General features: G+C 33.5%; 1 protein-coding gene across 5 annotated transcripts; it reads left to right on the top strand.

Annotated features, from left to right (window-relative positions):
* The first annotated feature begins 6 nt into the window (after positions 1-6).
* On the top strand, positions 7-17,864 carry LOC106059415 (TBC1 domain family member 19-like). 5 transcript variants are annotated; one of them, XM_056038238.1, is made up of 19 exons: positions 120-137; positions 809-838; positions 1,197-1,377; positions 2,053-2,125; positions 2,229-2,356; positions 3,384-3,458; positions 3,575-3,638; positions 4,953-5,067; positions 6,162-6,225; positions 6,421-6,532; positions 8,273-8,385; positions 9,718-9,792; positions 10,245-10,307; positions 10,890-11,052; positions 11,554-11,663; positions 12,099-12,190; positions 12,287-12,402; positions 15,597-15,667; positions 16,462-17,864. In XM_056038238.1, exons 3-19 carry the CDS (start codon positions 1,291-1,293, stop codon positions 16,528-16,530), a joined length of 1,590 nt encoding a protein of 529 aa, XP_055894213.1. In that variant the 5' UTR covers positions 120-137; positions 809-838; positions 1,197-1,290; the 3' UTR covers positions 16,531-17,864. The 5 variants fall into 5 exon arrangements, with proteins under 5 accessions (XP_013072483.2, XP_055894215.1, XP_055894213.1 ...); XM_013217029.2 differs by lacking the exon at positions 809-838 and having other exon boundaries at positions 7-137; XM_056038240.1 differs by lacking the exon at positions 809-838 and having other exon boundaries at positions 8-137; positions 4,971-5,067.
* Positions 17,865-26,180: the final 8,316 nt, after the last annotated feature.

A 26,180-nucleotide genomic window follows, 5' to 3' on the forward strand; every position in this document is an offset into this window, starting at 1 on the left:
TCACCAAGGGAGACAAGCAACATTTTTTTTTTTTTGTTTTTAAACACATTTTGGAAAAGAGCTTCATTAGTTTCCATAATTTTGTATTACGTTTTTTTTCGTTTGTGTATCGTTGCTGGGAACATGGCGTCATGGCGGTATTTGATTAGCAAATATTGAAATAATAGGATGATATCGTCAAATTACGTCTAAATCTACATTATTCTAGACTAGACATTCAAGATTCACCTTACTAGATTAGATCTATCTAGACTAGACTTCTACTTCTAGACTGAAATCTAAACCCTAAAGTTGCATAAAAACTTATTGAAGTTATTGAGTATAATTGAGCCTTAGTTTTAGTTTTAGCAGGGCCTTGGCCTTGGGCGCCTTGGCGGCACTACTAGTACTAGTCACTAGGCCAGGCCATAGGGCTAGCCCTAGTAAGGCTCCTATGTAAATAATGAATAATTATAAGTTGAATAAATAAAGACTACTCAGACTCTCAGTGACACTGACAAGTTAGATCTAGTTACTAGTTGACAGTCACAGTCTTTGAGTCTACTTGCTCAGTCATATTAACTTTTTAACTCAGTTTACTCAGTATTGTCAGTAACTACTGACACTGAGTGACTAGTCAGTCTAAGTAAGGCACTAAGTCTAATTCTAATGTCTATCATCTATCTAAATGAGTAAATCTAAGTTAGAGTTGGTAATCAATTATTAGTATTATTAAATTACTAAAGGCCTAAATTGGCTAGTACTAAAGTCTAAAATAAGAAACTGTTAGATATTTATGATTTGTGACAATTTGTCTCATTCTGCCAAGGCCAATGAATTCATTATGGTAGCAGTGGAGGTGAGGACGTTTTTGGGCAAGGATTAGTGTTAGAGTCTAAAAACAACTAAAACCTAAAATTAAAAAAAAGAATAACAAATTTTATTATACTTTGCAATCCACAATCAAACAACTTTTGACAAACTTAGATCTAAATATATATAAATATACTAACTTGGTTTAGAATAATTAAAAAAAAAATTATAACTGCTGTACACAACAATATCATACTAAAATCTAGACTTCAAGGTGTTGACAATATAGTTCTATTAAGTAAGTTATAATATATTTATTAGAACAATAACAAAAAAATGATTTATATAGGCCTACATTATTGGTCAACATCATCATTATTCATTTGTTGTGTCTCCCTTTGTAGGCTTTCCTGTTATTTGTGAATCTCAAAGAGTTTATATATTTGCTGACATTCAAAGTGTCAACAGTAAATAATATTTGAAGTGTCCTTGTTGACCATGGAACTACATGAAAGCAGCTTTGTTAGCTTATTGTCCAATCTACGATCATCTACTTTATACAATGAGCTTTTTGTAGCAGCTCAGGTAATGACACTTTCAATACTTACAAATCTTTGTACATCTAGGACAGTTATTGTGAGAAGTCCTAAAAATATCAAATATCTATCCTAAAAAAAATTAATGAAAGAATAAAGAAGCTGTTTAACTAAAATCTGATAATAATATTGAATTTTAAAATTATTTAATTCCTTTAATGGAAAATAAAATTGCCCTAGCTGTATCTACAATGACTCTTCCAGCAATGCATTTATAATCTATTCAGCAAAAATGGGATTTTGACTAAGATCATATCAGACATGTAGATTTAAAAAAGTATCTATATATATATATATAATTCTCTACGTCACCCAACCATGTGGGACATCACGCATACTGACTCTCTAGCCGTTGATGAAAAAGTTATGGAAAGATAACGCTTTTATTTCTGCAAGTCTGACTAGAGTTACCACACGTAACTTTCGTAGCTCCGAAAAAAAAAAAGGGGGGGGGGGAGAATAAGCAATCTTCTTTGTAGTTATATATAATTCTCTTTGCCGCCCATTCACCCACCCCATTTGGACGGCGTATGCTGCTACTAAGATCAGCTCGTTTCTCTTAATTTTAAAGTAGTTTCAAGTTAATTTCTGAACTGGTACAGATTTTAATTCATTACTAATACTTAGCATAAATCTAACTTATTTATTTTTGTTTATTATGAAGGAAGAGGCACAAAAATCTAATGTTCGATTATCTGACTTGAAAAAGTGTGTTCAGAGTGGATTAGTTTCAGCAGGTACACAATTAGTATAACTTAAAGCTACAGAATTTAAGCAACTATAATTATAACAGCTGTATATTTTATTTGATGTATTTCTTGTTTGAAAATTTGTATATAGGTTGGGATAAGAAACTTCGCAATGCTGTTTACCATATTATACAGTCACAATATAAGCTTTTCAAAAGTAGCCCACTAGCTAGCCCTGAGTCAGAGAAAGAACCTATTGCATACATACTGAAAGCACAGGTCTGTTTATACTCACTTTTTGATCAAGAATAAAAAAAAAACATTTGTTAAAATTGTATGTTTTTATTTTGTCTCATAAACCTCTAATCATTATTAAATAGCTTTTATATAGCACAATGTTTATGCTTATAGCATGCTCAGGGCGCTATGGTCCAATCTCATTTGTAGACCAGTGGGTTGAGGGGTATCTGGGAGAAGGTTTTCCATGCTACCTTTATGCGCTCAGTAAACACAATTCTGCTTGAGTTGGGTTTTGAACCTCAAGCCCCCTTGATAGGTAGTGAAGCCAAGCTCATGCATTGTCACGGATGAATGTGTGTATGTATGTATAATCTATTTTTACACTCTGCGCGAATGACCGGAAGTGTGTTTTGTTGTCAGAGAGTGGTTAGACAGAGACAAGCGTGTGTGATATGCAGTAAAAGATTATTATAGGTTCTGTGTTTTATCTAGTGGTTGAATTGTTTTATTTCGTTAACTACAGCTGAACCAGGGACACCTAAACGTAGCGAGACTTAAGGTAGTTTCTACAGAGTTATAAGTAGATAGAGTTATATAATAGGAAAGCTTGTGACATGCATACTTAGCCTCTTGACCACACATCCCCCACAGAATTGTTTTAGAGCATAAAAGAATTTACAAAAAAAGCGTCAGGATAGTTCTTTCAGTTTTATATATAATTTATTAAAGAAAAGGTTCCATTCAATAGAGTATCATACAAGATCAATATATAAAACTTACAGTGAAGCTATTGTATAAATTCCCACCACCATTACAATTTAGTTGCTGAGTTTAAAAAAGGATAATTGAGAATTCCATCAGCCATGATTTGGGTTTAAGTAGAGACATATTTATTTACATATTCACTTTATACATGTATTACAATTCAAAAAATGGGAATCCACTGTGTTTAAACAGTTACTTAACGTTAAATGGTCTGTTTCTTTTTAAGCCATACTTAAGATTTGATAACAAATAAGTTTGACAGTCAAGACTTTTTTTTATTGTGTTGACTTTTTTTCATCAGTTTGTATGGGAGAAGAAAATTTTAAAAAGTTTGAATAGCATGTGTACCGAACTAACAGTTCCTTTAGCCAGATCAGTAAGTAGCACACTTTTAGCATTTAAATAGACAACAATAAATCTGTTGTTGTGTCTAGGTTATACTTTTGAGTATATTTAAAATAGTTTTCTTTAATCCTTTAAACAAAATTTTAGAGGTCAGAAAAAGACAAGAAGGATTTGGCAGCCAGATGGTCAGAACTTGGTGTAGATGGTCCTGGTAGATATTCTTTTTATTTTCTGTAGTTTGATTTAGCTTTGGTGAAGTATTCTGGACTCTTAATTAATATTCAATGTCTTATGGCTAGGTTTGTGAACTCATGCAAAGTCATGTTATATATTTTGCATTCTTGGAACTTATTTTTAAAAAACAGTATTTTAAGAATTTATATAACTTTAACTGAAATTGTATTTTGTATAAAGTTTTAGTAAATTTATATGAAAGATGGTGCTGATAATTGTTGACTTAAAAAAAAATCAAATTTAAACATTTCATATAGAGTTAGGTCAGGATATAACTATATATTGATATATTGATTTAGAAATTGAAACTTAATATTTCTTTGTATATTAGAAAAAAGTAAATTTTCCATTTAAAGTTCTAAAGCTTCATAAGGCAAGCAAGGTATGTTGAGATAACATGCTGAATAACTTCATCTAACCAGGAACAACCAATGCAATTACTTTCTATACAGATACTAGCTGCTTATAAAAGTTTGATACAGTTTTGTCTTCATCTTCACCTATCCCTTAGTCTGTGGGACTGTTGAAGCACCATGCAAGATTTGTCGACCATCTTTCTCCATTCCTCTCTGTCTTTTGCCTTGGATAGAACCTCTTTTATTCTTTTATGTTGTTTTCCCATCGCTTTTTCTGTCTACCTCTTCTTCTTTTTCCTGGTACTGTTCTTTGAAGGAAGGTCTTTGCAAGCCCCAAATACCTTGTAAGATGGCCATAGTGCTTTAGTTTGCGTTTTTTTTTACAATAGTTAGCAGCTCATCATGAGGTTGGAACGCCGTAGTCTCTAATTTCTCGATTTCTGATGCAGTCTTTAAATGTGTTTTTGTCTAACCCTAATAATATTCTAATCTTATCTTCTTCTTATCTTATATAATACAGACGTTACTTCAAAAAAGAAGATGATTACGTCCTACGCGTCATGCATATTAACCAATGACTTAAATTCTTAAATGACTTCTAATTCAGCCAACTAGTGCCTAACCACTTCTTATAGCCCAATTAACAAAAAACTTTTTTATACACAGCTTGGCCTTTGCTTCACTGGCTTAAACACTTCTTTTTTTAAAGTTGTTTACTTGTTGCTTCATCTGGTTGATGAAGATTTCAGCTTCTTTCACTAATGAATAAATGCTTTTGACACTTAGTCATCTCTTGTTCCTTGTTTAGATGGAGATCTTAAACAGTTTCATAACTTTAAAACAAGCAAAAACTAAAAAACAGAACCTAAATGGGACTTTTACTTTTATTTATGTCAAAGCTTACATGAACATTCACATCACACACTAAATCCTAGCTAAAATTTGCTCTTCAGATTTAAGTCAGATTCGTCCAGTTTATGCACCAAAAGATTTTCTTGAAGTTTTAGTTGGTCTTCAAAATCCAAATAGTGCAAACACAGGAAATATGGGGTAAGTTCATAATCTTTATAGTTAATGTTTTATGTCCTAATAAATCCTAGTGGCTTAAACCAGTTGGCCTCCTATTTAAAGAAGCTTGAAGTCAAAACCACAGACTAGTAATAAGTTGATTTGAGATTTAACTTGTATGGAATTTGCTTGCTGCAATCTTCTGTGCTTTTAATAATAAAAACTTCATTATTATTTTATCTTACAAGTTAAGCATTACCCACAACAAAACATTATAACTAAAGCAATTGAAATATACCTTCACTGAAACATTACATATGAAATGTTTCTATTAGGTATTTGCATTGTATTTAATGATTTGATTGCCAAGGGAACAAAGGAGTCTCATAGATTAGATCAGAGCGTACTGGGCATTCTATAGTAGCATGGAAGATGAGCTATTCAAAAGTAATAATAATGATAAAAATAACACCATTTGGCAAACTAAAGAACATTGGAATATAATAATTCTAATAAGAGCTTGTTCAGTCTTAGTGTCTTCTTGTTCTACTAGTTTATAACTTTGCAAGTGTAATCAGTTGAAGAAATGTAAAGTAGTTTTACATTTTACCAGCCTCGCCATCATCATATCACTTTTATGATTAGTATTAGTTGTATTAAATATAACATAGTTTCATTGTGAGATCTAGCCAAGTAAATATTCACCTAGAATTTATTGCATCAGATATTCTGGTTGACCAGATGTTTTGTTTCGTATGCTAGGAAAAAATGATACATGTATTGTGTGTCTCTATTGACTGAGTTGAACAAAAATCAATGCTGTTGTGTGCCTTGACTTAGGCAAGAGTGTCAGGATGCACATTGTCTTGTTAGAGAATGACAATTTTAGTAGTGAATAATTTGATATTTGTTCTTATGATTTTTTCAAATCTACAGATATAATTTTCATTGAATTTCAATCCCTAGTTCTAAGTAGTTTTAGCCCCAGTCCTAGTTCCCTGTAGAAACACAAAAAAATAATTGCAAAAATAATATTAAAACAAAAATGTTCAAATAAAATCTATCAGAAAATTATGTATTGTTTGTTTCCCTATATTATTTCTTAATCAAATTATTAATTATGAATATTTCCACAGAACCTATGACTTACCCTGGGGCTTAATTCAAGTCTCACTAAAAGTGAAGACACTTAATGAATTGGTTAGTTTCTACTGTTTCTTTACTTAGTCAAACAGGAAATATTTTTTTTTGGTATTATAGTTAGAGGTTAACTTTATCTCACCACTCTAGACTACTTCAGGTTAACATAAATTGTACACATTTATTTTAATTATTGAGGAAGTCATTCGGCAAATAATTGATCCAAATATTGCTAATGTAATTTTTTTCCCTTAGAGAGTCCAGTACAGTGAAATGGCTATTACTCACTGCCAGACAGGTACTGATGACCTGCCAGATATACCTCCAGAGCTGTTTGAAAACGAGCGCTCAAAACTTGGCAAAAAAGGTTCGAAATAACTTTGTAATACATGTATCTTTATAAATATCTATATTGTTAAATAACATTAGTTCGTCCACCGTAATACAATGATGTCCCTTTTGACATCCAGGGGGGCTAAGGGCTCTGCATTGCATTTTTGTGCATTCTTGTGTGGCTTGTGGGCCAGAAAAGATTGTCTTAACACTGGGCACACTATTCAAGCTGGAGCTTGTACTAGTTACCTTGATTTACTTTTATGGTGCTTTTCTTTAGCCTAGGCTGTTTTCTTGTCCTCAGAAATTTTTGTGCCAGTTTTCACAGCGCTCCCCATAATGCTCTATCATCTTGATACTAGCATTACACACTGGCTACGCCTTTTGATTTGCTCCCATTCTATATACTATTTATTTTAGCTAGAACCTTCCCTTTTTTTATGCACTTTCAATAAAACATTCCACATGTTATAGCTGCCCTTTAATATACCTTTTAGCCAGAGAATTCTAGTTTCTGTTACGTTAATTTGAAATAGACTTCTCTCTCTCTCACTCGCCTTCCTTCTTTCTCCCCCTGTGTCTTCCATTTTATACAAAGCCCAACACTCTGGTAAACATCCACCCCACAGTGAACAAAGAACCAAACACAGTTCAAGCCCTAGTTCTAATTAGTTTTAGTTCCATTCCTAGTTCTAGCCCCAGTTCTACTTCTCTGTAGAAACACAAAACAATGACCCCAGTGGATTCTGCTTCTTAGAAATTTTAGCAGCGGCACAAATAACAAAAGATTCTATCTTTAATTATGGGGTCTTTTATCTCATCTACGATTTTGCAGACTTTGGCAATCTTGCACCAGATGTTCAAAACATTGATCAACTCCAATACATATCCCCAAAAATCATTATCTCGTGGTTTTGCACAATGGTTTTGGAGAAAGGAACTTCTTGCTGCAGGTTTCAGCATTACTGTATGTGTGATGGAGTTTTTGTTTTGACCTCCTTGTGATTATCCTTAAGAAACAGACTGGTCCGTTAATGTAACATTTTTGAAGGAGGTGGTTTACTTATAAGATAATAACAAGGACTGCTACAGCTTTTCAGTGCATCAAGTAGGCTAGCAGATGACCTGAAAGGACATTCCTGTGCCACACTTCTACTTTCATGTTGGCCAGTCCATCTCTTCCTGCCTTTTGAATACTCGTGTGTCTCTTTCTTTTTACCTCTTATGCCCCTCTTGGTTGGCCCTTTCCTCTTGGTCATATTCTTTCTTTTTCAAGTCTAGTCCCATCCTCTGCCTTTGCCTTTTTCCTCATCCTCCAATCACACTCATACTCCTCTTTCTTAGTTCTCTCCTCACACTCAAGTCTAGCTGTCTCTTGTTCCAACTCCTCTTTCTTGGCTCTCTCATTTTCTGCTCAGCTGCATACCCAAGAGACCAGCAGTCATAAATAAACTAAGCTGTTAGAGTCATCCTAAACTAAACATGAAGATATTATGAACCATAATGTTTTATCATTTGGTTTAGTCTCCCCAAGAGGCAAAGTTGATTTTTGTCAACTTAAGCTTTGAGAGTGTTTTGAAATCATTTTATTTGCCAATCTTGAGCTCTCTTTCTGTTTGTTAGCTGGCCAAAAAGGTGTCTCTTTGGGATGCAGGAATCTTTTATTCAGCAGATGTGGTCTTCCCACCAAAGTTTAGACTTCCTCAGATTATAAGCTATAACTGTTTGACTAGTCAGTAATATTTTAACATTAAAGCTATTAAATTATTTTCAGTGATAGCAGCCAACCATGCCCCAACAGCAAGAGAATATTCTAAAAGAGGTTGTCCTGTATCAATGAGAGCAGATTTGTGGTGTCAAATTTTAGGTGTTGATTTACAAAATGTGGTAAAGTAAAAATGTTTATATTTCAAAGCTTTGTTTAATCACTTCATACTTTTCTGATTGATCAGGAAATCTTATATTTAACAGATACAGAGACAATGTTAAATATTTTTTAAAGGTGATAATTAATGTTAACTCTTCAATACTGCAATGACGCTGACAGCGACCAGTCTCCCGGCCGTGCTAACGTAATGACGCTTCCAGCGTCCGGTCACTATTTCCCTATTTACTTCTTTTTCTTTTCTAATCCACGTTTTTAATCCCTTAAATGGTTTAAGGAAACGCTAGAGCGGCCATTTTGAAAGTTTTTTCATTCTGATACTTTGTTGATCTAAGCTGTTTTTATTGTTCTAAAAATTTTTTTTTGTAAGCGACTAGTGAATTTTTCGTTTTTTTGCATCAGACATCATGGCTGACAGGCCTTCTTGCCAATTTACTGCTGATCAGGCTCTAAATATCTTTTTAGATACGAATGATAGTGACATAAGTGACTTAGTCGACTTAGAGTTAGATAGAGATTCTAGAGCTAGAAAGTTATAATGAAAGCGATTTTCAGACTCAAGCGAGTCTGATAGTGAATTATTCATCCCTAGATCTAGTAAAAGTAGTAAACGAAAGGGGGCATTGCCCCAGCCAGGCCCTAGTAGATCTAGAAAGAAACCTCACTAAAAGTGTAAATATTGATCAAGTTTGACAAAGTTATGTTTTTTAAATAGATAATTGGATAGAGTTTAATATTTCATACAATAATAATGATTGAGGACTGTTGGAATATTCTTTTTTTACTTGGAAAAGTCTGTTTTTAAAGATCAAATAAAAAAAAAAAAAATTTTTCATCTCTGAAATTACCTAATTTTTTTTTCCAGTGACTATCTATAACATTGGAAGATAAATTATCATGTAGTACATTCAATTTCCAACAAAATTTTATATAACATGTCTATGTTTTAACAAACAGAAAAAACAGTATGACGTTTATAAAAAGGCTTATGTGATAAAAATTGTGGGGGAAAAAAAAAATTCCGGTAGAATGAGAAAAAAATTACGGTTTTTAAGAGTTAAATTCTAATGTTTACATTTCATATTTTTTAAATTTTATTGATATAATAGGCACTTAGAAATTTTTTTATGTACTCTGGTATCTTGAAATATTTTAAAATTTGCACATACTTTTTTTTTTATTATATAATTGAAATTTCTTATAAGGAATGATTTTAGTCTATACAAATTGTTGAAGTTTTTAATGCGGTTAAAAATAACCATAGCTCACTTTATCTGTTTGTTGCTTTTATTCATTCATTTCAATTATTATAAATTCTGTATCCTTTAAACCAGGATTATTTGTACTATGAGCAATTGAAAAGTTATGTTTTACAACATGATCTGCTAGTAGATAGTTTGCTATATAAAGTGAGTAAATCATATGTAATTAGTAAAATTAAGCCAATACATGATTGTTATTATTATATTTTATAAAATACAAATTGTCCTTCAAAAAAAAAAGCATTAAAAAAATTTTAGTTATTGTTCTTATTATCTAGAATTTAAACTGTACAAACTTTCAATCTTGCTTCAAGCAACCCTATTATGCTTAAAGGCACTTGAAAGGGAATAACTTTTTTTAGTTTTTCATAATGTATGGAATACAAAAGGTGTCTTGTTTTTATCCTTGTTTCTAAATATTTTTTAGATGTTTTTGTATTTTTAAAATTACTTTACTTTTTAATCTCTTATCTTTCTGTTCACATTCATTGTCAAACCAAACTAATAACAAACTATATAAACTTAAAAAACATACAATACAAACTAAACAAACTCTACTCCATTTAAATGACAGTGTACTTGTTTCTTTTGTTTTGAAGGATGTGAAATTAACAGCCACAAATGATGATCAATATTTTGTCTTTGAAGATTTTCTTTATCAGGTAACTAATTGTATAAATTATAAATTTAAATAAACAGTTTAAATTATAGTAAAAAAAAAAGAAATACCTACCATTTGTATTTTTGATAAGTCCACTAATTTGTCTTTGCCTTAAGAAAAACATGATGTTCACCCAGAGGCTGTCAATACATGTGTCATAAATAAAACTATTTGTATTTGTGGGCAAGGGGTTCATGGTAGCTTAGTGGTAAACTGTTTGACTTTCAAACCGAAGAGTCTCAGGTTTCTATCTCAGTTAAGAGAATTTTTTTAAACTTGGTGATTTTTAGGATACCCCCTGAGTCCACCCAACTTTATTGGGCAAAGCAAAAGTGGTTGGTCATTGTTCTGGCCACATGACACACTCATTAACAAAATGTCCTTTACATCATCTGCTCCTTCGATCACAAGGTCTGAAAGGTGTGCTGTACATGTATTTGTGCATTGGTATTCAGGTGCTTGAAGGAGGCTTGTTTTTGTTATTTGACTTTTTATCTACTGCATCCAGATGGTTAGTTTTATGTTATACATTATTCTTATGCCATGTATTTGTATTTCACTTATGTTCCTTATTGTGTTTCAGGTTCTGCTGCCTTTCTCTAGAGATAGTGTTGTGTTGAAACATTTTGCGTACAACAGTGCCACACCACCAAAGTCTTACATCCGAGGGAAGCTTGGCATTGAGGAATTTGCAGTAACATATCCTCCTAATGGTGTGATACCATTTCATGGGTTTGCAATGTACGGTAAGTAAAAAAAATGTTGTCATTGAACAAATTCATAGAGTTAAACACCATTTAAAAATTGTTTTCTGTTGTTTCTAACTTTGTTTTCAAAATAAATTTAAAGAAGCCGCATTATTTCTCATGAAGACTTGCATTAAAGGAATAGATGAATAGAATTTAATTTTTTTTCACCATTGTTTGCAGATATCTAGTACCCAAATAGACATTGGCAGATGTAGCACTTTCCTAAAATGTAGATTAACTTACACAGACATTATTAGGATTTTATATTTTAAACTTATGCTAATCAGAAAAAGTACCACCACTCCACCCCATCCTCCACTTAGCTTCACAGTTTTACAAATATTTGTCTGTGTTGGTAGGAAACAAAAATGATTTAAAAGCAAACTTTGAACTGCACAAATACTTGTAATAATTGCACTGTAGTTGTCAGTCAAGCTCTTGATCTTTTGTATAGTAACTTTTTTAAAGTGATCTAAATTACTTCATGTTTTTCTTTAGTTGCTCCACTATGTTACTTGTACAATGATGTTGTTCGGCTCTACTATGTATTCCGGCACATGTATGTGAACTACTTTTTTAGACTACATAGTGTTTCTTCACATCCTCAGGTTGGTTCTACATTAGGATATAACTAACCTATACAAATGTAAAAGTTGGTGTATTACATAGATAGGAATAACAACAGTTTTCATTATTTAGTTATTCAGCCACCACTGCTTTTAATAGTGTTTCAAAATGTTTGCAATGTTGATGGAATAGCTTTTCTAGCATTCGCTGTGAAAATCATTCAAAAGAATTACTGACAACATCCAATGCTACATTGAAAATAAACAATTGAAATGGCATGATAAGATAAAGAAAAATTTCCTTATGGATAATAATTTTTTTTTATATTGAATATTGATTTTTTTAAATTCACAATATCAGGACCCTAAAATTGGGATGATTGCCTCAACCTAGATTTGTCTCAAATATAATTGTCTTCATGCTTTAGTATCATTTTTATAATGTAATAAATAAATTAAAAATTATTTACTTTTTAGGGAATTGTAGCTTTAAGTCTTCTGTTTGAGAAACTTCTACAGGCTGAAGAACCAGAATTATTTTATCATCTTATACAAGTTGGTTGTCAGCCGTAAGTTTATCAGTTGAACTTATTTAGGTTACTACAATATTTTACTATTACCTTTCATTCCATTTATCTGTACAATTTTTGTATATCTTACTTTAGCTTGAAAATTGCCTTTAAGTGGCTCATGAGAGCTTTTTCTGGCTTTTTAGCCAGTGATCAAGTACTGCTTTTATGGGATAGAATTTTGGCATTTGACTCTATGGAGATTCTTTCAGGTTAGTGGAGTATCATAAAATGTTTTTAAGAGATATTTAAAAGAATATTTGCATTAGTTGGTAATCATTTATTCTATGGTGAGATAGACAGTTTCAAAGGTTGTTATAACTAGGGGTGTCAATGGGTATAAGCTACCAGTGTCAATAAAGTACTCTTAAATGTTAGTAAAAAATAAAGTACCCCTTACAGGCTTTGTGATCTGTAGGACAGATGATGAAAAGGTTGTCTGTTTCTATGGCTGAAGGTTAATGAGGGTGTCATGTGGCCATCACAATGACCAACCTTTTTTACTTTACTCAAATAATGTCAGGTACAAATTAGAGATAGGGGTGCCCTAAAAATCTAGAAATTCAAATTCCTAGTCTTTGTGATTTGAACCCTAGACTATTGGTTTAAAAGCCAAGCACTTTATCACTCAGCGACCACTCTTTTTGGTGGTTCCTGGTCATTTCATCCCCGGTCACTTCATCCCCAGTCATTTCATCCCCAGTCACTTCATCCCCGGTCACTTCATCCCCGGTCATTTCATCCCCTGGTCACTTCATCCCCCGGTCACTTCATCCCCGGTCATTTCATCCCCTGGTCACTTCATCCCCGGTCTTTTCATCCCCTGATATTTTCATCATCTGATCATTTTTATCTAACAAATTGTAATTAAAAAATCATGAAATGAGCAATATTTAATGTATTCATTTTTTATTTAAATGACAAAATTGTAACACGTTAATGTTTAAAAGGAATTAAAGCAAAACTTATACAGGCGACATGATATCATGAGGATGGGTGAACTCAGCCTTTATTAGAAAAAAACAAACTTATTTGAAGGCTAAAAATGACGCGCCCATTTTCAAGAAAGAGCGATTGAAAAATAAAATAAAGTGAAACATGGTCGTACTTTCACCACACCTTGGTCTTTGATGATAAGTTATCAGCGGCACGGTCATAATTATTATAATCGCACTTCTATCTCTCAAAAGATTTCCACTACTTGCACCACACTTTGGCCTTTGATGATAAGTTATTAGCGGCATGATCATAATTATTCTAATCGCACTTCTATCTCTCAAAAGATTTCCACTACTTGCACCACACCTTGGCCTTTGATGATAAGTTAACAGCGGCACGGTCATAATTATTGTAATAGCACTTCTATCTCTCAAAAGATTTCCACTACTTGCACCACACTTTGGCCTTTGATAATAAGTTATCAGCGGCACGGTCATAATTATTGTAATAGCACTTCTATCTCTCAAAAGATTTCCACTACTTGCACCACACCTTGGCCTTAAGTTATCAGCGGCATGATCATAATTATTGTAATCACACTTCTATTTCTCAAATGATTTTTTACTACTTCCACCAAACCTTGGCCTTCGATCCGGATAATATTATGATATTACAACCCCCACATCCAATAGAAGCCTATAGCTAAGTACACACCCAGATTTACAATATAATATAAGATTTCTCATTAAGAAAACAAAGTGGAAGAGGAAACACTGTAAACGCATTAGTAACAAGTCATAAAATGTCAAAAAGCATTCTACATAATCATATTTATATATAAAACATATATTTGGGGATGAAATGGCCGGGGATGAAGTGACCGGGGATGAAGTGACTGGGGATGAAATGACCGGGGATGAAGTGACCGGGGATGAAATGACTGGTCACCCTTTTTGGTATGTATCTCAAATACCACCTGATAGCCAAATCCAAAACATTGATATTAAAGCCTAGTGAAACTGCTTCTGCTGACAAATAAGGGGATGAAGATTTCAAAGAAAGAGTACGTCCCTGTAGGCCTTGGGACTATCAGCTATGGTATTCCAAACATCTCCTGCTACTGCCAAAAGTATTGTTCATAAATCATTTGGATCACACAAGCGAGGTAGAGAAAGGAGCCATGATACATGGGCAGCTCATGTTCCCTTTAAGTAAGGACAGGAATGTCACCAGAGAGTAAACTGATGTTGCTGCAGAGCTTCTGTTCCAGTTTTTCATCCGAGTGCATCCATTGTTTCTCAAGACTGTCTATAAAATAGATCAGGCTGTAGTTGTAATGCTCTTCTATTAACTATCCATTGCTTCTGTTTCATAGAATTCTGTTTTATGTCACATTAAATAAGCTAAGCTTTTTAAATTTTTTTAAAAATTCTTTGCATTTTGCATTTTAATGGAATCTTTAGTTGAAATTTCTTTCCTGCCAGAAGTCAATTCCAAAAGATTAGATAGGCAGAGTATACTTGACTCACTAGTTCCAAAAGATTAGATAGGTAGAGTATACTTGACTCACTAGTTCCAAAAGATTAGATAGGTAGAGTATACTTGACTCACTAGTTCCAAAAGATTAGATAGGTAGAGTATACTTGACTCACTAGTTCCAAAAGATTAGATAGGCAGAGTATACTTGACTCACTAGTTCCAAAAGATTAGATAGGTAGAGTATACTTGACTCACTAGTTCCAAAAGATTAGATAGGCAGAGTATACTTGACTCACTAGTTCCAAAAGATTAGATAGGCAGAGTATACTTGACTCACTAGTTCCAAAAGATTAGATAGGTAGAGTATACTTGACTCACTAGTTCCAAAAGATTAGATAGGCAGAGTATACTTGACTCACTAGTTCCAAAAGATTAGATAGGTAGAGTATACTTGACTCACTAGTTCCAAAAGATTAGATAGGTAGAGTATACTACAATCACTAGTTCCAAAAGATTAGATAGGTAGAGTATACTACACTCACTAGTTCCAAAAGATTAGATAGGTAGAGTATACTTGACTCACTAGTTCCAAAAGATTAGATAGGTAGAGTATACTACAATCACTAGTTCCAAAAGATTAGATAGGTAGAGTATACTACACTCACTAGTTCCAAGAGATCAGATAGGTAGAGTATACTACAATCACTAGTTCCAAAAGATTAGATAGGTAGAATAACTCAAACCTTGGTTATCAACAAGCATTTGAGGAATAAAGACACAGCAGTAGTTGAATTTTATGCAAATGGAGAAATCCATAGAGTTTTTGTTTTCTTTTTGTACATTGTCATGACCATCATACCAACACTTCAATATAAAATATTTACCAAAAGTTACACTTAAGCTTTTGTGTTTACCTCTTACGTATGTTTGAATAGAAAGCTTACAATTATTCTATACATGTATTTTTCTAAACATTTTCTTTCTACAGTTTTGGCAGTTGCAATCTTTTCATTTAGAAAAACAAACTTGTTAAAAGTGCAATGCATGAGTACTGCAGAGGTCAGTAACCTTTCCTAAACTTTTTTTTTTCATTTTTTTTTGTTTCAAATTTTAAATCTAAATAAAAAAAAGCAAAATAAAAAAAAATCCTTTTAAAAAAAAAAACAAAGCTTACTTAAAGGGGAAGAATTCTATCCTTAAAACTATATCTACCAAAAATGTACATGTTTTTTCCCCCTTATTCGATACCAAAGAAAATAATTAATAGCCAATAATTAATTGACTAATTAAGTATTTTTGTTTATTGATTTATGTTTTGTTAGGTACAACAAATAATTGTTTAAAGTATCAACTTGATTGGAGAATCTGTAATGGAGAAATATCGCTAACAATTATTTAAGGGGATTCAACCCAACAAATCTGTGAATACTGAAGTATTAGTTTCCCTTGTTGCTATAAAACAAAACAATGAATTACCAGTAATTAATTGTGTAAATGTTTACTTTTTTTTTGGATTGATTCTTGCCTTGTCTATTCAATGAATAATTGTGCAAAGTTTCAGCTTGATCCGAGAATAGGTGTGGAAGAAATAACGTGTACACACGTCTTAGCAGACAGACAGACAGACAGAATGAGTTGATAGAAGCTTTGTACAAAAGTATTACATATTATTTATGTATTTTTATTTCCTTTTCCTGTTGTTCTTTTTAAATAGCACTTTATAAAAAAAAACAGTTGGATATTTTTTTCCTTTGAAAACATATAATAGCTGTATCTCTCTCTATTTATAGGTCATATGTGATAAAATTATAACTATTATAAATCTAAATGTTTTCTTGTTTGTTGTGTTTCAGGCTGTTCTTGCAGACTTGTTCACTCTTCAGATAGTGCCTCTGCTTCAGTTGTCATTATTTTCAAAATAATTGTGCAGAAGTTACTAGGTTAATGAAGATCATTTTGCTCAGCAAGTAAAATTATACATTAAGGTTTAGTTTACATTTTGTTTTCTAAAATATTCTGATGAGAAATATTTTTTTTGTTGTGATTTTGTACATAATAGTTTACAAGGATAATACTGGTACTGCGCATCTAATTTTTGTTCCAATTTTGATGATAATCTCACATTTTTTATTATATATTTTTCATCATACACCAGACATAGACTCAGTCTTGACAACATTTACATCACTCTTCGCCTGTCTATTTACAGCAGCTTTTCTAAATTTAGACTTACCTTCAGCCCCCATTTCACAGCAGCTTTTCTGAATTTAGACATACCCACAACACTCATTGGTCGATGTTACTTCAACCTTATTGAATTTAGATCTATCCATAGCACATCATTGGTTTATTTCAATAAAATTCACATACATCTATATAATTAAAAACTATTTTAGTCCCTGTGGGATAAAATATAATATCCCCAGTACATTGTGACCCTCTGGTTGATTCAATTTTTGATGACTTTGTGATTTACAATGGTACTTAAAACTTTTGATCAACCCTAAATTAAACTCACACTATATTTAGTCAAAGAATAAAATAAGCGATAGCTTATCATTGTTGTTATATAAGTAAGTGAAATAGCTTGTCATTGTTGATAAGTAAGTGAAATTTAAATGATTTATACTTAATCATGTTGTACTGAAGTGAATTACTTTGCATTTTAAATTAATTATTCATTTTTGCTTAAGTTTTCAAATAATAATTATGCCAAGTTTTGATTTAGCTTGTATAAATTTGTTTACGTTGACATGTTTGCTCAACATATTTCTAAACTGCTGATGTAAACACTGGAATGTTATACACGTCCTGACACTTTTGGTGCTTAAATTCTGTTCTTGTAAACTATATAAAGTTATTGTGGCCACCATGAAACTAAAGACAATTTGTAGTTGGAACAGTGTTAAGGTCAACCTATCATGCATTGTGTCAGAGTGGCATAAATCTATTGGCTACTTAACTGAGTAAGCTCAAGTACAAATCCTGTTGGTGTCTTGGAAATTGAAATTTGTGATTTTACTTGACCTGAGTGTGTTAACTGATCTGCCTTTAGGCAGCACAGAAACCTTTTCTGGGAATATTCCTTTACTAACATGAGATTGGACCACAGTGCACTGAGGATGACTTGTACTATTCAAAAGCAATAATAATTGAAATGTATGGCTGGTGACTGGTACTACAGTATGTGTTGATAAGTTCTAGTACTCAAACATATCAGTAAAATATAAGGTACATACATTCATTGACCTTTAAATATGTGCTCTGTTCTTTGTCATTCAATGTATAGTAAAAAAAAATGTTTCACCATGATAAAAGAAGATCTACATTTTTGACAAATTATATTATGTGAAGTCTCACATTTTGTTACATTTTGACAAATTATATTATGTGAAGTCTCACATTTTGTTACATTTTGACAAATTATGTGAAGACTTACATTTTGTTACATTTTTGTGCAGCTTCTTCATTGATATATTTTATATTTATTGTTCATTAACATTTCATTCATTTTGAATCCTGAGATATTTGTTACACGTTTCTTAAAGTGTAGCACTCAAAACATTAAAAAGAAAAGGAAAATACTATTTTGTTGTCATTGTTGCCTTTTTTTTGTAAATTTATTTTGACATCACTGAGTCACTTATGCTTTATCATACTTTTATATGGTTGTAAAAGAGGAACAAAGACAAAGTATGCTATAGAGAAGCGCTATGTTTACAACTTTATTTCACAAAAAAACCCTGAGATTTGACTGGATGTTCCTCTAAACCATATATTTGTTTAAAAGTCAATCTTTTGAAAAATTATAGAGAAATGTGTTTTTACTTTGCAAATTTATTCTACAATTCATTGCTAATACTTGCTTTGAAGTGTAGACTGAACTGGTATAAAAATTCAGAATTGATTATAATCCTTAAATGTAAATGGAAAACATTCAATTTATTTCTCATCTATCAACCATGAAACCATGTTATAGATCAGAAAAACTTGATGACAGCTGTGTGATAGTAAGTGTTCAAATCTCAGGTGTTCAGGCTTTCGTAGCCCAGCCTGGTCAGTTTAGTAGCTCGCATTATTTAGAACAATGTAACGCCATTAATCAACTTTTCTGAAGCGGATAAAGTTTAATTTTTTTTGTTTTTTTTGATACCAGTATTCATTCTGTTTTCAAGTCTTATTATCACTATAGAATAAGCCAGGCAGAGTTAAGTCTTCATCTCTGCTGTTCTCCATCGTCATCTTGAGTTGCAGTCATTGAATGTGTGTATTATATGAGATTTGTTTACTACTTGCCCGTCTTGTTACTGTAGAGCCTATAATTTATTGATCTGATACTTTTTTTTTTTCACTTTTTAATATAAACAATCGATTTCCTGTCTTTATAGCACACATCTGCAGATTAGTTGTTTAATTAATATACATTTATAATAAAAATACTTAGGCCCCTACTCGGGAATTTTGAAATGAAATTAGGCTTGCTTAATTTATCGAAGTAAAATTCTTTTTGATACAAAAAATTAATATTTTAATTGGGCTGATTGCAACTGGTTTAGAATCACTTTAGGATTAGTTGTTTAATTAACATACATTTTATAATTAAAATAGTCTACTAAGGCCTCTACTTGGGAATTTTGAAATGAAATTAGGCTTGCTTAATTATCGAAGTAAAATTTATTTTTATAAAAAAAAGTCAATATTTTTATTTTTAAATTGGACTGATTGCACCTGGTTTAGAATCACTTGAGGATTCTCCCATGGCTTCAACATGGCCGCTTTGTTGGAAATTAATGTTATGTAGAAGTGGGCTCACGAAGGGAGCGAACCTGGTTCCCATCAGGTAACTCGTGGAATCCTGGGAGCCATTACATTCAATGCAACGGAACTTCGAGACGAAATCAACAAAGATCCTGTAGCCCAGTTCGAACCAACAGCCACTTCGTTCCACGAGGGGGCTGTCACGTAAAGCGGCTACAACATTGGTAACGAGACAGTCACATAATATGAAAAAATTCCCAGGCGGTGTCGGCATCCCTATAAGTGTCATTGGCGGAGCTAGAAGGCAGATGCTGTAACAGCATGACACCAGCCCACACAGTAATGATCAATGTCCTTGAGACAGGGCTAGAGGTGAAGAGGTCACGGTCTACGCCTGTCTGTTGAGTGCTCAAGGGGATTACGGGGCCCTTGCCCCGAAATATTTTTTCCCCGAAGGCCCAGAAACACCAGCCAATGTAGAAGAAATAGAAAAATTCTGCTCTATAACCCTCAGAGTGCTGAGAGAGCAATGGTAGATTTGGGTCCATGATATTAATAGCATATTTATAGTATTGTGTCAAGCGCTGGATCCTTGATATATAAATTCTATCACTTTAACATAGAGTCAATACTAGAGCCATACTAGATTAGTTAAAGTAGTAGCCTATCTTTACAAAGTGTGTCTCACCTTATCACGGAAGTCCTTTTTTTTTTAGTTTCACTTTGTTACATCTTTATTTGTTACTGTTTGTCTTTGTAGAGATATCGTGAATATTGAGGGGAAATTTAACTAAACATTGATAGATGAAAAGCCACAATTTTTTCATTAAATCCATTAAAATTTCATAGAATTATTCTATATTTTTTGCTGTTATTAGCTCGTTGTCAGAAAAGAAGAGTTCACAAATCTTTTATTTCGGTTTCTAATCCTTTTCCTCTTTATTTAGTTCATTCATTTTTCTACAAGTTAATTTGAATAATTTAGCAGACCATGTGCATCCACTTGGTATTAGAGTAGGCTTTGAGTGTAAATGAAATGAAAACAATGTTTTTCAGTAAGTGTAGGCCTACTGTAAAGTATTTATTAGACTAGGCTTAAAAATATATGTAGTGGAGTGGATACCTTTTCAGGAAACACCGGCCACCCCGATATCCACGTGACCCTTCCCCCTAGATGGCACCTTGTGTCCGCGCATAAAAAGGCAGACCAACGTGGACACTGTCCATTCGACCGGCATCTCTTGTCGCTGTAGTGTCCGTATGTTACTGGACCTACGTCGTCTCCACTCCCCGTTTGTGTCTGGTTCTAAACCATTTGTTTATGTATGGCTGCAGGTAATTGCATTTTACTTTTTTATGTTATATTGTAATTTTATTTAGTAGTCTACATCAGGGGCGGACTGGGTATCAAAATCGGCCCGGGCACTACCATATAAACCGGCCCACAAATGGCATGTCATATATTTTCGGTGTGGGGGGGGATTTTTACCCCACTCCGCAATTTATATATATATAAATATATATATATAATATCTATATTAGTGTGTGTATTTATATGTAGTTAATCTTCATTACATTCTGATCTTTCATTCTTTCAAACGTTTTTTCTACCTCAGAATACTCTCTTCCTATAATTAGTGGAAAGACAGTACACACCGCCAAATGGCAGCTAGGGAGTCCGGGGGGGGGGGAGAGCTGTGAGCTTCGCCCCGGAACCAAGCATTATTTCAGTTATTTTAAGCTTTAAAAATGCATATTCTGATGTATCTGCAGTGCAATTAGCTGAAAATTTTCAAAAACCAAATCTGCTATTCAGTGGAGTTCAGAGACTGGTAGACAATTGGTAAAATGCTTTAGTTTTTGTATTGGAGGGGGAAGGAAAACCACAAAACCCCTTTTGGCTACGCTCATGAAATTTGGTGACTGTAGTTTGCTTAAGTTGGCTGCACTGGGGCAGTAAGTAAAGTTTCCCTTTCATACAATGAGGTCTGAGGCAAGTGATGGTTTGAAGACCCTCCCCTGCCGGCTACGCCCATGTGTTATATTATAGGTGTAAGCCCAATTCTCTATAAAATATATAAAGTTTGATAAGGCATCGAAAACTGGATGTATGCATTCGTAGGGTTACATAATGTATTCTATTTATACATGTATGTAGTCCGAAAACTATAAACAATACAATAGCAGCCTAATGAGTTTGAAGCTTTTTGGTATTACTTATAGATTACAGACGTTTCTTCAAAAAATAAGATTGTTAAAGTCTTACGCATTTCATGTGACAATCTAGTCATGCATGTTGATCTGTGACTTAAAATACGTTAAATCAATGGTTTTCCTGGCTGACTCAGGCAACCCATTCCATTAAAAGATTAAAGAAAGCAGAACGGTTAGAGAGGCACTTACTTAATGTGAAAAGCTCTTGCTTCCTCCTAGTATATTCTCAAAAACGCGATTTGTATATGAATTACCATGACCCATTATTTAAAATATAAATCACCTTTCATTAAATATCGGATGTGACAGCGCTATATAAATTATTGTAATTATTTTCATCGTTAATGACATCATACTAAGCATAAGTTTGCCATTAATTATAATATTATAAAAATTGATTTAGATCTAGATTTATTTTTTAATTAAATAAAAAAAAAATTGTAAGCCTTAAGTGTAGTATTTTTAGATCTATGTTATTTAAAATAAACAAAAAGAAACTTACTTTTTCTTTCCTCGTATTACCTGGCGACACACCTTCATGGAGGACCTCAGAACAGTGGACACCAGATGGGAAGAGGCTTCAGACATTGCCAGTGACAGATCATTATGGAGACAGCTTGCCGCCCAATGCGCCGAACGGCGCGGGAGGACCTAAGTCTAAGTAAGTAAGTAAGTAAGTCTTTTCAAATTGCAGAAAGTTGAGCTTTATACCCATATTGAGCTGTGAATAAGTTGGGTGGTTTGCAATTTCGTGGCTATGTGTATGTGTTAAAGTTAATTTCTATTAAGTATTGTTAAAGAGCTAATTGTCGCGCCTATATTTTTTTTTTTTTTTGCTGCGTTTTCTAATTTAACCTCACTCATCCCACTTTTTGGTTAAATTTCATTGGAACCATTAAAAGAGCAAATTAAATGGGATTGCCATCAGAGGCCCATGCCGACCAGCAAAATGATTAGGCCAAACACAACCTCGAAGACATCAGAGCAGTCCATGCCGCTCGTGCGGTCTAACGTTTTGAAAATGATAATACGTACAGTGTAGGCCTATAGTGTATTTTTTTTATATTCTTGTTGAGTTTCAAACAAAATTAATTGTAAGAAGAATTAAAAAAAAAACAAAAAAGAAAACAAGAAAACTTGTTCGGGCCTTTGTGTCTTGCTGCTGTCACTTTTTTTTAAAAAGTTGTCTGCATGGAGATTTTTTTTCTTTGGTCGCGACCAGACCGGCCCATTTGGTACCGGCCCACCGGGCATTTGCCCGTTTGCCCATATAGCCAGTCCGCCCCTGGTCTACATAGAATATCGCTACCCCCGGATTTCGTCCATATTGTTGGACTATCGTTATTTTTAGGAAACCAGCATGTAAATGTTTCCATTTGTTGAATTGTGTACCTTTAGTACATACCATACGAATTAGATCCTATATAGAATGTTAAATGTCCATCTTGTTAATCTAATTCTACAACCAGATTGTAGATACTGGCTTTTATGAACCAGTTGTTCTATTTAATTGTTAATGTCTTTTATTTTTTATAATGTTTCGGGTGTTCCATATCTCTCTTGTGTTTGTATAAGAGATGGTTGGTTTACACTATATGATTTTCTTTTCGTTTTTTGTTAAGATTTTGTATTTAGACTTTGATGTTGTGTGTACAACTTGGTCTAACCATTTAGGCTTATTAATTATTTTTAGTTTATGTTCATTTGTTATTATGTTTTATGTTTGCCTTTGGCAGGTCTTTAATGTATAATAAACAGTTTGGAATCGTCCTACGAGTTGCCTTCGTGATATCATTTAGTTTGTTCTGTGCCAAACCCACCACATATAATTTTCTTATTGTTTGTAAATTAAAAGTATTTTTTTAGTTGCATGTACGAGCCTGTGCCTGAATCTAGCAAAATATATGATTTACAGGTAGGCCTATTTCTCAGTTACAGTAGATATACAAGTATTGTTCATGTCTACATCCGAGTGAGATGTACTCCTACTAGACCATAACTTAGGAATTACTCTGTTAAACAAACTGGTAGGATATCCCACACTCATAATATCCAAATAGGGTATCTAATGTATGGCACCAGCTTTGAGGTGGTGACATAGTACCAGCTGAAAAACATTATACTCGTTTACCTTTACCTTAGTCTGTTAAACCGTTGGGGCACCAAGCAAGACTCGTCGACCGTCTTTCTCCATTCCTCTCTGTCTTTTGCCTTGTTTAGAACCTCTCTCAATGGCAGGCCCGTCCATTCTTTTATGTTGCCCTCCTATCGCTTTCTCTGTCTGCCTCTTCTTCTTTTTCCTGGTACTGTTCCCTGAAGGTTGGTCTTTGCGAGCACCGAAGATCTTGTAATATGGCCATAGATTTAAAGCTTGCGTTTTTTTTTACGATAGTTAGAAGATCATCATGGGCTCCAATCGCTGCAGTAACCCTATCTCTAATCTCTTGGTTTGTGATGCGGTCTTTGAATGTGATAGCTAGGATCCTTCTGTAGCATCTCAATTCCATACTCGCTAAATACTTTTAAAACATATTTCCTCTACTTCGTGGGGGATGCGTTCCAAGACCACCGGCGCAAAAGGAGGGATCACTGCTGAATCTCCCCCGAATTCTCATCTTTTTCTAACATTTTTTCTTTATGTTACCCTCTACCTCCCCTACATTTATCCATATCATGTTCTCTCCTTTTTAGGCTATTGTATTTTATTGCTTAAATAATTTAAGCCGGATCTTAAAAATCAAAAACTAAACGTAGAAGAGATTACATGGAACGGGTTGCTCGAATCAGACATGAAAACCAATAACTTAGCAGAGTTTAAGTCCTCAATTAAAATGCATGACTAGATTAACACGCGGATACACGTAGGGCGTAATTATGTTCTCGTTTCAAGGGACGTTTGTATTGTGTTTAAAATGAAACAAAAAATGTAGGCAAGAAATAGGCTTTTTTATAGGCCTATGTGTAATCAATCGAAACTCATTTTCACTTCGGATTGAGAAGTTTAAATTTATTCCCAGACATCGCCCATACAACAAGGGTTTCTACTATATCTAGATATCTAGATCTAAGATAAGTCTATGATATAACCTCTATAGCCTACTATTGCTTTAAAAAATTCTTGAACTCTTTCAAAAACTTTGTAGCGTTTGTTCGTGCGCACACCATAATAAACGCGTGAGAGCACACTGTTATCATTTTTCTGTTCCATTTAAATAAAGATCAGAAGCGATGTTAAGATATATACGTCATCCTTATTATTTGGCAGCCATATTTTTTTACTCGGGGGTGCTTTGACATCTTAAGTTACGCTGGTTTTTTGTTTTTTTACGTAAACATTCGGGCTTAGGTACTTTTATAGTGGAAATTGGATTGCGCAGACAGCTGGAGAGATCTCACGAAGGTCGCTGTATACACATTTGAGACTGAATGAAAGGCCCTAGCGTCTAATACAGGCGCAGAAGACAGCGGCTTTGTCTGAATAAGATGTGACAAAATAGGCAAGACTCTTAGGTCGGCGTGGTCACATAAATACTGCACTCAACCTTAATCTTTCGGAGTCGAAGACAATGCCTTATTATTTTTTCGTGAATACCCAAGGTTATAAACAAAAATAGAATGATTTCAAAGAATTTGTGGATCCTTTTTAATGTGCGGATCGGGAATATGAGAATTGTATTTAGATTCTTAAAATTGAAGATCTTAAGTTGGGGTGAAGAGCACACAGAATTAATCACAAAAATATTCAACGAAAAAAAATTACAAGACCATGAAACGATCTATTACATTGAAGCATAAAATACTGTGTTATTTCCATTTACCAGTGGTCACGAGTCCGATGTAGCGCCTGCGTTATGTCCATTTACCAGCGGTCACGAGTCAGATGTAGCGCCTGTGTTATGTCCATTTACCAGCGGTCACGAGTCAGATGTAGCGCCTGTGTTATGTCCATTTACCAGTGGTCACGAGTCAGATGTAGCGCTTGTGTTATGTCCACTTACCAGCGGTCACGAGTCAGATGTAGCGCCTGTGTTATGCCCATTTACCAGTGGTCACGAGTCAGATGTAGCGCATGTGTTATGCCCATTTACCAGTGGTCACGAGAAGTTCAGAACATGGTCTCCATCATTCCAAGCCTGCCAGAAATGTGTCAGGACTAAAATAATCTTTGTTACTAATAGAACATGTTGAATTTATATTTATTTCACTGTTTTTGCATGTATCTGATAATTGTTTTATAATTTAAATCTCCATTTCTTTTTTTTTTTTAGCCTGTTGGCTGTAAGATTAAACTATTCCTTAGATATAAAGATTTTAAGGTGGTAACACCAACTTCAAGAAACATAGGAAATAAAAAGGTCAAGTTCAAACACTGAACCATTAGAACAACAATCTGAATCGCATAACACTGGCTAATCAGACGTAACCTACCATTATGGCCTGCCTTGGAAGAATAATGGGGAAAAATTAAAATCTTATGTTAAAATATATTCAAGATAAAAAAAAGGCCTGGAAATGTCTGGAAAACCCTAAAAAAAAGTCACCTTGACCAAATGATGCGTTAACTTAGACCTACATATATATAGATCTTTATAGAATATAG

The sequence above is a fragment of the Biomphalaria glabrata genome, chromosome 8 (assembly GCF_947242115.1).
Source record: "Biomphalaria glabrata chromosome 8, xgBioGlab47.1, whole genome shotgun sequence".
Taxonomy (NCBI): domain Eukaryota; kingdom Metazoa; phylum Mollusca; class Gastropoda; family Planorbidae; genus Biomphalaria; species Biomphalaria glabrata.

Coding starts and splice junctions, on each gene's coding strand:
- LOC106059415 (XM_013217029.2), top strand. CDS start 1,291: ATGGAACTACATGAAAGCAGCTTTGTTAGCTTATTGTCCAATCTACGA. Junction 1,378..2,052: donor AGCTTTTTGTAGCAGCTCAG/GTAATGACACTT, acceptor TTTATTATGAAG/GAAGAGGCACAAAAATCTAA. Junction 8,386..9,717: donor GTGTTGATTTACAAAATGTG/GTAAAGTAAAAA, acceptor CCTTTAAACCAG/GATTATTTGTACTATGAGCA.